Source organism: Megascapheus bottae, chromosome 26 (assembly GCF_031878675.1).
Source record: "Megascapheus bottae isolate mThoBot1 chromosome 26, mThoBot2.hap1, whole genome shotgun sequence".
Lineage (NCBI taxonomy): Eukaryota > Metazoa > Chordata > Mammalia > Rodentia > Geomyidae > Megascapheus > Megascapheus bottae.
In genome coordinates, this window is record NC_143534.1 from 15,566,967 (window position 1) to 15,580,017 (window position 13,051).

General features: G+C 42.7%; 1 protein-coding gene across 1 annotated transcript in view; it reads right to left on the minus strand.

The window, feature by feature from the left end:
• Positions 1-1,680: 1,680 nt before the first annotated feature.
• Positions 1,681-13,051, minus strand: part of Pip4k2a (phosphatidylinositol-5-phosphate 4-kinase type 2 alpha) — a 138,208-nt gene continuing 126,837 nt past the window's right edge. Inside the window, exons 7-10 of the mRNA XM_090319018.1 lie at positions 11,528-11,641; positions 5,824-6,067; positions 4,768-4,871; positions 1,681-2,380 (exon numbers count right to left, since the gene is read on the minus strand). Of these exons, the coding sequence (XP_090175144.1) occupies positions 2,300-2,380; positions 4,768-4,871; positions 5,824-6,067; positions 11,528-11,641 (543 nt within the window). The 3' untranslated portion in view covers positions 1,681-2,299. The remainder of the gene's footprint in view (positions 2,381-4,767; positions 4,872-5,823; positions 6,068-11,527; positions 11,642-13,051) is intronic.

The window sequence follows — 13,051 nt, forward strand, 5'->3', positions numbered from 1 at the left end:
GATGCAATGGAGACAGAGGAGCAAAGAATCCAACTTGAGAGGCCTCAAAGTGCTTTATTTTGTAAAGCTTGGCTCATGGCTGGAGTGTATTGTTAGCACTAGGAGATACAAGGCAAACTTCCTGCTCCTGTCCAAACAGCTTTACACCCAAAATGAACAACAAAGATGGTTACAGACAAAAATAAAGCATTTTGTCAAGTTCTAAAAGCAAACACAGAATGGCCAGAAAGGAAACAAGTTACTCCAATTCTGTTATGTGTACCTTATCTTTAATTCAGGGTTTCACATTTGTATGTCTCAGGTCAAAAGAACCACAGCAGAACTTCAGAACAACAAAACAAGATGTAGGCCAGAATTACTATTGGTGATGATGGGGAATCAAATCATAGCACTGATGAACTTAAGATGTATAGAATACAGAGCTGTATGACTATGTTACAGGTTCTTCCTGGGAGAATGGACTTCCAGTTGGTAGAGAGTGGTGGGATGTCATTGCTTCTGAAGGCTGCCTGCTCATGTTGGGTATAGTTGCAAACTGCAGAACCCAAAAGTAAAAGTGACTGGAAAAAGAAGCCTTACAGGAAGACTTGTTGAGTTGTAAGTCATGATTAATGGGTGAATTATTTTTTTCCCTTTTTTGAAATTGCCTACAAAAACCTTCTTACATTTTAAACAAGGAGTTTTAAAGGCACAGCTTTAACCCAGCGTATAAGCTGAGTACCTACTCTAAGCAAGTCTAATAACATTATAACTTGACGTCTTTTAGCAAAATGCAGTAAAGTTGGTGGATACATGATCAATGTGGGCAATATTTAACTTGATTAAACAGAATCAGCACAGTTTAGGGCAATGAATCTACATAACCAGAGTTGGGTTAAATCTCTTAAAAAATGAGGTTGATAAATGTTCATTTGGAAGAACGGAAGAATACTTCCATTTCCTTTCTTTCTTTTTCTTTCCTCCTTTCTGTTTTCCTTCCTTCTTCCTTTTTTTTTTACACTGTATAAGACCATCTCTCTTGTACTTTGAACAAAACATTTGCTCATAAAACACAACTGCAGGACATATCTGTAAATATGACAATCATTTTCACCAACACTGTAAAATGACTTTACATGTAAACTTCAAAAATCACATGCTATATATTACATTTTTAGCTTCGAAAATATCCCTGTTTTCCTAATAATGTAAACAGTTAAACTGAGAGTTTCAGTTAAAGGGATCATAATTGGTAACAAAATACCATCCTTTAAACAATGGCCATACAGAAACCTTTTGCAACTCAGATTCGCATTCTTGACAGGAGAAGTTGAATGTTAATTCTATTCATCTTCCTACAGGGAGATATAGTTACTATTGCCCAAACTATGCCCCAAACTTACTTTCAGGTAAGCCTTTTTATTTTGTAGCATGAATTCCTAAAACATACTGGTGTAACAATGTAGAGTCTCCCGGAAAGAAAGAAAAGCAAGCAGTTTTCCTAGACATCTTTATAGAGCTGGAAATGTGAACAAAATCCTGTGGTGGAGAGGAGGGTGGTTATTCTGGGGGGGACCGGGGGTTCCAACACTCTAGGGACAGAACCCCACGCTATGAAGATGCCAGCATCCTTCCATCCAGGAATGGGGGCTCTGGTGATAATTATTAAGAAGTGTGTGTACGTGTGTGTGTGTGTGTGTGCGTGTGTGTGTGTGTGTGTGTGTGTGTGTGGTGTATTAGTATAACATTTGAAGTAAAATATTTCCTTTTTTACTTTTTAATCAGCATCATTATCCTCCTCATTATTATTCTCTTCATTATTATTATGAATACTGTTTCCCATTTGCAACTCAAAGATAAACTGATCCACAGTTTATTGCATGATGCCAACAGTTGTTCTATGTGCATTTCTGTTCCCCCTCCCCCAGTGTGTTTGTCCATCCATCCATCCATCCATCCATCCAACTATCCATCCATCCACCCACCCATCCACAGCTGGAATCAGAGAGTTTTTCCTTATAACATTCTGATTCAAGCCAGTCGATTCTGATTATTTTAAAAATGTGCACAAGAGCATGTGCATGTATGCGCAAGCGCACCCACACAGAGTTGAAGTAGCTAGAATGAGGCTGGGGAGTATCAGGTACCTGTTAAAGCAAGTAGTCCCCCTCCCCCCAATTGGTCATCTTAGCCTAAGGATGTAAACAGAGGTCTGCTTCCTGCAAGATGAGTGCTTCGTTGAGTTTGGTTTTCTTTTGTCCTACACCAAAGCCACCTTTGTCCGTCACATGCTCATGTCCATCAGAGGCTGTGCAGGAGGTTACGTCAAGATGTGACCAATAAAGTCCAAAAAGCGCTTTGAATACTGTTCTGGGTTCACGGTTGAGATCTCTGCACCAGCCTGGTCAATTTTAAAGGAAAGGAATATTGATATATTATTCATGGTTTTCCGCAAATTACTTAGTTTACTAAGTGTTGTTAAAAAATATATATGTATATATAAAGATTTCCTTTTTTTCTTTCATGTGATGGGGATAGAGCATGCTAGGCAAGTCATCTAAGCCCCAGCCCAGCCATAAAGCTAATAATATTCATACCTAGATAGCCTCTGCTCTCAAAATACCCCAGCTATTTATCTGAGTCATCCAAGTTCTTATGAATCCGTGACCTATCTAGGACAATTGCAACTTGAAAAAGAATCCCAAACAAAAACCAAAATCAAATTAGCCAGATTCGAGACATTCCTTCCTCTCAAGCAGTGGCATCTGTGAGGCTTATATTCACAGGCACAGGGATAATACATGTTTGTGGCAAGAAGGCAGACTTTGAAAATGACAAAAACATAAGCCTGTGGAGAAAAGGGAGCCTTAAATACCACAAAAGTTGTCTTACATTTCAAGACAGTTTCAGTGAAGACAGAGGGGAATGGTCAGTGCTCCAAACTCAGATGGCAGCAGTTAATGGATCCTGGGACCACTGCCCCAGCTTCCAGTTGACCTCGTGGCCAGTAAGATCCATGTTTCTGGCTGCATCTCCCACAGGGACAGTAAAGAATGGGGGGTGTTTTCTGTTCCCCCTTAACCAAGACCTTGCACAGACAAGGAAGCTGGGCCCTTGGCAGAAGCCCAGTGGGAGATCTTCTATTGTTAGATACCAAGCACTGGCCAACACACACAAGGCAGAGCCTGGCCAGTTTCCTGAGCTGCCTGCAAAGGGCAAGAGCAGAGTTCAACTAAGTCACCAGAACTATTTTTAGACAGTCAAGTTCACGGGCAGACTTGTAATTTCCTGGCCTGGGCTGTTTGAGTGTTCACTGAGGAGGCAAGTCTTGAAAGCAGAACATGGCTCCCCACCATAACAGTCCAATCCAATAGTTCTCTGCTAAATGTAACAGTTGGGTTTTGTATGTTGCCTATGATCTTAGTCCAGAGCGAAACTGGTCACTTACTAAGAATACGGACTGGGCTGCAGTATACTTTGGTTTCATAAGATACACACTCTAGAATACTTATAAAACATCCACTCAGTGGCTGGCTTGGTTACCTCATCTATCCACTCGTGAACTTCATCAGACAAGGCACCAGGACTGCTTACTTGGTTTGCAGAGAGAAAGGTGAAACACAGGTTCTGTCCAGTTCTGGCTCTGCAATGTATGTGTTTTCAACCAGTGGTGTGCATCAGAGAATGGCCAGAGGGCCTTCTGGAGCCTGTCCCTCAGCTTCTGGACTAGACCAAGACCTGGCATAGCGTAGACTCAAGAGCTACTCAGAAGGTTCTGAGGGGATGGAGCCCTGCCTGCCTCTCTCACTGTGCTCTCTGGGCCTGGGCCCAGGAGGCCTGAGTCTGGGTTCAGTTATGGCAGGAACACCACAGCTGCTGAGAATGTGACTGAAATAGTTCTTTGGCAAATGGAATTTGGTTTTAAGCTGTTTCCATTTCTGGGATGACAGCTTTAGTTGAGTGTTGATTCTGGTGTGTTTGAATTGACTCCATGCCATAATGGGAGGTACCTCTCCTGCCAGTGTGAATGCACATAGCCTGGCCGAGCTGTGTGGGTTCTGCTCTAGGACCTTTCAATACCAAGAAGTTCAGAATGGAGTCCTACAATACACACATAAAATAGACATGTGTTACGTTCGCTCAGACAGATGGGGATTCCAGTCAAGGGTCGGGACAGAAGCGCAGTGCTGGCTCAGGCTGGAACCTCATCTCTATCACTGCCCAGTGATGGGTTTTGGCAAGTCATTCCTGATTGAGGCTGTCTTCCTCAGGTTCTCCAGTTGACAAAAGGGGATACACTAGTGTTTCCCTCTGGCTTGTCACGGGGATGGAGCAAGCTAATATGCTTAGGATAATGATTCTGAATAAGTGCCACAGAACTAATATCATGAAATGTTGACCTTATACAGAAAAAATTCACTATGAGAAAAGAAATAGAATTCTGCAGATGAGAACAGAATTGGACAGATCGCTGGGAATGCCGCCTCAGTGTGAAACCCTGCAGCACCCGAGTGTCTCCAGCATTTCAATCTGTGCTTCTCAACAGGGGGATCTATAGAATATTCTGGAACGCAGGTGGCTATTACTATTCCTTGTGTGGAAGTCCCAGTCTAAGGGGCTCATCAGGGGCCAGGAGAGGGGTAAGAGTAGGGATTAGGGTTAGTTGAGAAGACTCCTGGCCTCTAGAGAAAAGCATCAGAAGAGGACTTGAAACAACTTGGCAGAAAGGAGCAGAGAGCAGGCAGAGGTGGCCCCCACCCCGCCTCCAGAATAGAGAGCCATACTTACGCCATGTTTAACAGTTTTTGCAGCATGGGCAGCTTTCTTTTTTGCATCATAGTGAGTGAGAATATCAATAATGGCCATGAAGTACACCTCTTTTCTGGGTGAGTCTGTAAAGGGAAGAAAGCATGATTACTTTGGAAAAAGCATGAGGTACTCAGGGAGGGAAGAATGAGGTTGGGATGAGGAGGAGTTGGGGTATCAGGAGTGACAGAGCTGGAAAACAAACTCAACTCCTGCACAGTTCACTTGGCTCTTTGTACCCAGTTCTCTTCAGTTTAAAAAGTTAATAAAAACAAAGAAGCACCACAACAGTGCAGGTCCAAATGGGAACAAGTATCCTCTTTATTTTGGGGAGTGAAGGGGGTTTGGTCCTGGGGCTTGAACTTCTGGCCTTGTGTACTTGCTTGACTTTTTGACTCAAGTCTGGTGCTCTACCACTGGAGGCAGCCCTCCACTTCTGGCTTTTTGCTGATTCATGGGAGATTAATGGTGTTTCTGAGTTGTCTACTCAGACTGGTTTTGAATCTAGATCCTCACTCTGCTTCCCGAGTAGTTAGGATTATAGGCATAAGCTACAAATACTTGGCAGAAACAAGTATTCCCATCTTTGTTTGCCAACTCTTTAATGACAGCTTTCTTTAATGACAACTTTTGTATAAACAAAAATGCTCTATAAGACCAGCACAACCATTTATGGCCCTGAGTTCAAGTCCCAGTACCTGCTGGCAAAAATAGAAAAGAAGAATAATGAAAATAAAACAGAAAGGAAATAGTTTAAAGTAAGATTTAAATCTTTTATATGTTATCTGCAAATGTGGGTATATGATTATACACACGTACACACCTATGTATACATTTAGGTAGATAGGTACTAGAAGACTGTGACAGTGTCAGTCCACCACTTAACATCACAGAATTTAATAGCAGAGGTTTCCATTCCTTCTTCCCAGCCCAGTCCCCAAATCAATGCACCTGGAATTGGGGTTTTCACAGTGGGAGATCACAATGTAAAGATAAAACCACTGCACATGCGCAAGAGTTGCTAGTCATTAAGCTTACTCTCATGGCATTTAATTCCATAGACATCAATGCTTGGATCGAACTCGCCGGGAGCCAGGGGTGGTGAGCTGTTGAGTGTATTTCCAGGACTGTCTGGTGGGGTCCCGATGGGGTGTGTGCCGTCACTCTCCCCCTCCTCCTCGCCGTCGTTCTCCTCACACTCCACCTCTTCTTGCTCCGCTCTCTCCACATCATGAATTCCCACCAGAAGACTGTAATCCATGAGTTTTAACTGGGCAAGAAACTGGGGTTTGGAGGTGGGAGGAAGAGGCATCACGTCAGTCATCTGTTCCTTCACAACCATCAGGATTTAAGGAACATGGACTCGAAGCCGGCTCACACCTGTAATCCTAGCTACTCCGGAGGCTGAGATCTATGGATCGAGGTCCAAAGTCAGTTGGGACAGAAGAGTCTGGGAGACTCTTACTCCAATAAATCACTCAAAAATCTGGATGTGGAGCTGTGGCTCAAGTGGTAGAGTGCTAGCTTTGAGCAAAACAGCTCAGGGACAGCATTCAGGTGCTGAGTTCAGGACACAGGCCTGGTGTGCGCACACACACACACACACACACACACACACACACACACACACGGAACACAAACTCAGCTAACATACATGAGGGAAGACTGTGAAGGAGGGGTACAGGGTGTTACAGAGGTCCCCCTCCCCCATCCTCTTCCACGAGGCTCCCGAAGTCTCAGTTTCTTCAACTAAAACCCAGCCTCACACTTCCAGCTGGTTCTGATCTTGGATTCGTTGCCCTGAGATGTGAAGCTGGAAGCAGAAGCTTGCATTTATCCTGGAGGCTCGGTTACAGGGAAGAGCAGTGAGCATGCCCAGTGTGAAAGAGCCCAGGAGGGAGGGAAGAGAAAGTTTCTCCCAGCAATGAAGCCAGCTAATGGGAAATAGCTGGGACCTCCCAAGTAGCTTGGGCAGAGCCCCTGCGTAGCTTGGAAAGCACTTTGAAATTCAGTACACTTGCCTGGAAAGATTATTGTGCTGTCCAAAAGCCCACATGTCTCAATCATTTGCTTTCATGAGCAAGGAAGCCCCTCTGAGAGGGAAGTGAGGAGGGAACAGAAGATGGGATACTTTGCAACCCATGAGAAGCCACACACCGAAGTTCCTTTCTCTCATTCTGTGCTGGTTCAGCCAGAGCTGGAGGCCACTCCAGGCACAGGGGCTGAGGCAGTGCTGAGTTACCAGGTGGCAAAAGCACCCCTCAGAGTGTGGGGGGGGGCAAAAGGGGAGGATGGAGACTTTCCTGGGCTGGCTCAGCTTTCCTGTGGGATGGGAAAAGTCCCCTTGTCATCCTGCTCTCTCAGTCTGGGCACATGGAAGTCCCAGGGAGATGGTAAAGAACTAGGGGTTCTCTGAGCTTCCCTTCTAGCCTCCTAGAGACAGAAGGTGTTTTCAAGATGCAAATCTGGCTTAGCCCCATTAACCTACAGCAACAATATTCTCCCATGGCTATCTTGGCTCCCCTAGTCTATTCTCTCTGACCTTCTCATCTGTACACGGGGGCTTCCTTCAGAACCTTCTGCTTAGGTATCTTTCCCTCCACACCCGGGGCTCAGCTCGTTTTGTGGGGGTGTCTCAGTCAACCACAGCCTCAGAAGAGGTCTGTCTGTGTTTGCTCTCTTGCACTCCTGTCCCCTGGCAGGTGTGGGGCTCCCCAACAAGCAAGTAACTGAGTGAATGCGATTTCTGCTTCTTCTCTACCAACCCACTCCCTCCACTAAACTACCCACCTGAAATAAAAACCAGGAGCAAAGCAACACCAAAAATCCTTCGCAGCAGCAAGAGGCAACAATGAAGTGAAGCACAGTGAGATTGATCACGATGTAGTTGGCTTGTCTGCAATGAGTGTTCTACTCCTAGACTTTCCAAGGGCTGGCCTCTGCATCTACTTTGACCTTTACATAGCTTACCCAAAGGACTTCCAACTTTCCCAGGGCTGACTTTTAAATAACACTGCTAAGCTGCCCATGACTGATCTTCAAAACCACCTCTGACCTTCACATGGCTGACCTCCAAATACACTGAGTAACCTACAGGACCAGCAAGGAGGGCAACAGAGCTGGCTGGACTCATTAGCTGTGTCCCTCCTGAGCCTGGTCTCGCCATGTCAGGCTTCCCTGAGCAGCTTTCCTGGATCTCCAACCTGTGGTCAGACCCTGCTTTGGCTCCTCTTCTAGTAAAGAAGAAATAAAGGGAGATGAGTTCCTATGATGATGTCCCTGAAGCCCTGGGTGAAGTAAAACACAGTGATTCAGGGAAATACCATGCCATCTCTTAGGCATGGGTCTAGAGGACTGGGTAGAAATGGGAAAAGACCAAGTTTTGGGCTGGGGCTTAGACGTTGGTCCAGTTTCTGGTGAATATCAGGAACTTAACACATATCCACTTTTTAATTTTTTTTACTGTTCATTCCTATAAAATTCTTATCTATCTATCCATCTAATATTTATTTTTTAAGTACAGAAGACAAAATCTTTTAAGTTCCCCGGTTTACTTCTTTTTTTTTTTTTTTGGCCAGTCCTGGGACTTGCTCAGGGCCTACACATTGTCCCTGAGCTGCTTCTGCTCAAGGCTAGCATTCCATCACTTGAGCCACAGTGCCACCTGGCCTTTTCTGTTTATGTGGCACTGAGGAATCGAATCCATGGATTCATGCATGACTAGGCAAACACTCTACCTCTAAGCTACACTCCCAGTCCTGGTTTTCTTCATTCTTAAAGTCTTCATAATTACCTGTACCTGGACTAAGGATCTACCTCTTTTTCTCACCTAGAATGTCTCATCTAATTGGAGCCTTTAATAATTAATTCATGATTATGCCAAATGTGTTTTGTTTTCCCATTTTGTTCTTTTTGGTTCCAGGGCCCCAAGTGTTGAATGCACTCTACCATTGACCTATACACCCAGCCTGTGCCACATCTGTGGGATACTGTCTTCTCACCATCTTTATGAGTTCTGTCACCAACTCTTCTACCAAATGGTGTGGCCAAGATACAGCGAATGAACTATTTTCACAACAGGTTTCAATTATCTTAACTTGTTAACTTTCTTAACATACTTGTTCCACTGCTACATCCCAACATGTCTGATTGTTAAACTAGAATTCCTGTCAGCCTTGTGTAGTATTTGACCACTTGTTTAAAATTATCACCTCACACTTTGGAGCTTGCTTTCAGAGTGCAAAGTATCCACTGAATTATCACAAACATCTTTAACTTGTATAATTTTATGCCTATTTTATGTTTTATGTCAATGTAGGTGGGAATGTGTCTTCAAGTTCTGATCTGAATGTAGTATCCTCCTCTTCTTCTCCTCTCTCTCTCTCTCGTTCTTCTTTTTCTCTCTCAAAGGGCTTATATCAGTTTACTTTTGTGCAAAGTTCTCTGGACAATTCTTTTCTTGAGAAAAAAATCATTTGAGCTGTAATACTCAAATATTCTATTAAGCCTTATAAAAAGAATCCCACCTCAAAGCAAAAAGCCAATAACATCTACAACCAAAAACAAAACAAAACCAACTCCCCAAACATATCTCAACTTTAGCAGTTAGACCAGTCAGCTAAATTAGCAAGCCTGGAGCTCATGGAAAAATAAAACTTGATTAAATTCTAGTCTCATTGTCAGGATCAAATGTCAAGCTACTTTACCACAATTACCTGCTTAAAAATTTAATGATGCTCCTGCATGAATTTTAAAACTAAAGACACTGTTATCAGCCATTGAGAAAATTTGTTTTAATGAAAGAACACTTTATGCCCTGCCTGCCTTTCAACAAAACAGCCAAGTGTGAGAGCCATGTATGAGGATTAAACTATCCAATCCTTTAATCAACAACATTATTAGAGACAACAAAAGACTTAAGAGGATCCTCATGTAGTTCAAATGCCAGTCTGAACCGCTTGAATTACATTCTTTCTGGAGGCTACATGTGATTTATGATACAAAGCCAAAATGAAAAGAGAAAAAATATGGGGGGGGGCAAGTCATAGATAACCTGAAGGGTTATTTACTATAATTGCCTAACCAATATTATTTCTCAAGATCAGAGATTTTTAATCAGTTAAAAACTCAAAAGAGACTATTTCTCTTGTTGGCTATGGCATAGTGTTTAATTATCAATTGGGATCAAATTTGACCCCAGTGTAAATAGGAAATACTTAACAAATATGCATTTAAATAATCACCACTGACAACTGGGAACGAAATAAATGCTTATTAATAAGAGACTGGAAAATAGATGTTACCTGGCAAAAGAAAAACTAGAAATGTGTATTTTTTCCCAGAATAAAATACTAATGTTTTAATCCAAGCATATACACCATGGCAATTAAAATGATGTAGAAAATTTTGTTAAATGCCTGAACAATAATTAGCAACGATCAGGGCGCTGGTGGCTCACGCCTGTAATCCTAGCTACTCAGGAGGCTGAGATCTGAGAATCATAGTTCAAAGCCAACCTGGGAAGGAAAGTCCTTGAGACTCTTAATCTTTAATTAAACACCAAAAAGCTGGAGGTGGAGCTGTAGCTCAAATTGTAGAATGCTAGCCTTGGGGGGAGGGAGGAAGGAGGAGCTCAGAAATAGCACCCAGGCCCTAAAGTTTAAGCCCCAAGATGGGCACCTAAAAGAAAAAAAAGAAAAACAAAAGGAATGAACTCGGTCAGCCTGAATGTTTTGCAATGAAAAGAGCTGGTAGATGACTGAATTAAAATACCACCTCGCCCTTGGTGAAGAATCAGATGCATGGCATTCACTCTCTGGCTCTAATCATTTTGGCTATTTTTGTTTAGTGACGTGGAAAGACTTTCCTTTCCACAGAGTTCCCTCTAAGTAGCAGATCTGACTAGGTGGGAGCATACAGGTAAGAGAACCCCAGTTGAGTGACTGCCTGAATTAGAATTCTTGTGGCATGGTATTTTAACTGAGTAACAACCATTTCTGAGTTTACTTCTAAAATAATTAAATATGGAAGCCCAATAGGAAAGCTGCAATGCCTTTACACTAAGCAAAATGATAAGTAGATTTAAAAAAAAAGTCCTAAACAAAACAGTACTTAAGGAGGAATCTTGTTCACGATAGACAAAGCCCTTCAGAACATTGGGTCTTATTCCATAATTCTGTGCCCACAGGGCTAAGTCCTATGATAGAGCAAGGCTGGCTTTTTGGGCCCAGGACCCTGTTCACGATGACTGGTGGTGATATTAAACCAAGATCTGAGTGAGGCTAGGCTCACTAGCCCTGAGAGGGGCACCAGAAGGAAGAGTGCCAAGACTCTGTGAGTCACTAAACATTTCATTTTTCCATGCTCTGTTCGTTCCGAGTTTCCGGCACACCAGCCCTGGTCCTCTCACATTCTGCACAGATGCTGCGGGCAGGCAGGGGACCCCAAGGCTGTCCCCACCTAGAAGATGGTATCAGGCTTGTCTGATCTTTATCAGCCCGAACTCTGGCATACTGCATTTTAAACCTAGATCATATAATGTGATGTCTATCTGTAGTATGTGAGCTGGAATGTATAGAATGTGCATTTATACACACATATACACACACACACACACATATGCATATGTATATTTATGGTTTGTAATGGTGGTAGATTTAAGTAGATGGCTTAAAAAGCTCCTAAAAATGAACAGAGTTGATCCCAATGCCACGGAGATGTCTTTCTCATTGATTCTTCTTACCTCAACATCCTTTTTCAGTTTTTCCAAGAATACCTTCTTGTTGCTGTCATCAATGTAAATCTTCTGGCCTTCGTTAATGAAATCATTATCCTTTAAAGTTGGCAGTTCTTTGGCCTAAAACAAATGAAAAAAAAAGAAAAAGAAAGAAAAGCTTGAATAAAATCTAAAAATCATGTACATACTTAACCCTGGAAATGGAAGTTTGCCCTGTACAACAGGGTAATAAAGTGAGAGACAACTCAACACCGCCAGGGGGCACCAGTGAGCTGCAGCCACAGGGAGCAGGCCCAATGGGAACCGGGTTAAACATGCTCCCTATTATGAAAGAGAAAACCCAAGTCTATCCTTACATGAAGTCCTCCAAGTACAGGAGTTGTGTTCTTGGTACTTTATCAAGAACCTTCAATTTTCTTACTGGCTCAACCCCAACTCTACCATTCCCTCACTTCTGGTTGGGCTTTGCTGGACTTTGGTTACAAATAATATGTTCTCTCATGGCATAATCACATCTTCATTTTGAGTCCGGGGGGGACTTCAGCCAGAGGCTTACCGTCCGCCCTTCTAAACCTTCTACTCTCCACCCCATCAAGTTCTGCTCTTGGTCTGGACAATGGCAAAGAACACATTTCTTCTCTCAACACAGTGCTATAAGAATCATGTTTCATTTCACCCTTTGTAAATAAAGAAGTTCAGCTAAGAGGAGAACCACACTCCTACCAAGTGATAACAAGCAACTTAAAATGTGGATTATGGAAAAAAAAACCCACAAAATTAAGACTCAACCACCTTGTGCTGCTGCAGTAAATTGGCATGTCGTTTTAAAACAGTGTTTACTATTCAGTTTTACTTTGAGCAACCTGCATTTTGGGAGAGCTCAAAAAAATACCAACAATCAAACCTCCATCCTCAATTCCTTCCAGCTAACCATTGCTTATTTTGTTCTCTTGAAAGGAATGCAATGTACTATACTGCCTTTCTTTGTGTAATATGATAATGAAGCCAGAATGGGTATTTTACCATTAAGTATAAACCAGATGAGAAAACGAATGGTCCAAAGAAACAATCTTTTCTTTCTGGCTCCACATGGTTCCCTGCTAAAGATAACATGTGGATATATCTTTTGAAGCATCTTTCCTTTGTAAGCTTGTATGGGAGAAAGACATGACAGCCAAGTAGGTAGAACATGAGACAGTACGGGACCAGGTCTGACCTCACACACCTGTAATCCCATCTGCTCAGGAGGCAGAGAAAGGAGAATCAGAGTTGAGATGGGTGGGGCAAAGTTGATGAGACACTATTTGAAAAATAAAACTAAAAACTAAGGGGGCTCAAGTAGTTATGCCCTTGGCTTAGTCGGTAAGGTCCTATGTTCAATCCCCAGCACTTCCACATTCCCCAAAATGAATAAATAAAAGAAAAAAAGGAAGAAGGAAAGTGAAGTCAGCAAGAGTTACAGAAGATGTAGAGATAAAAAATCAAGGTTCTGAGGGAAGATGGATCTTTTTAAAAACGTTTATTCTGGGT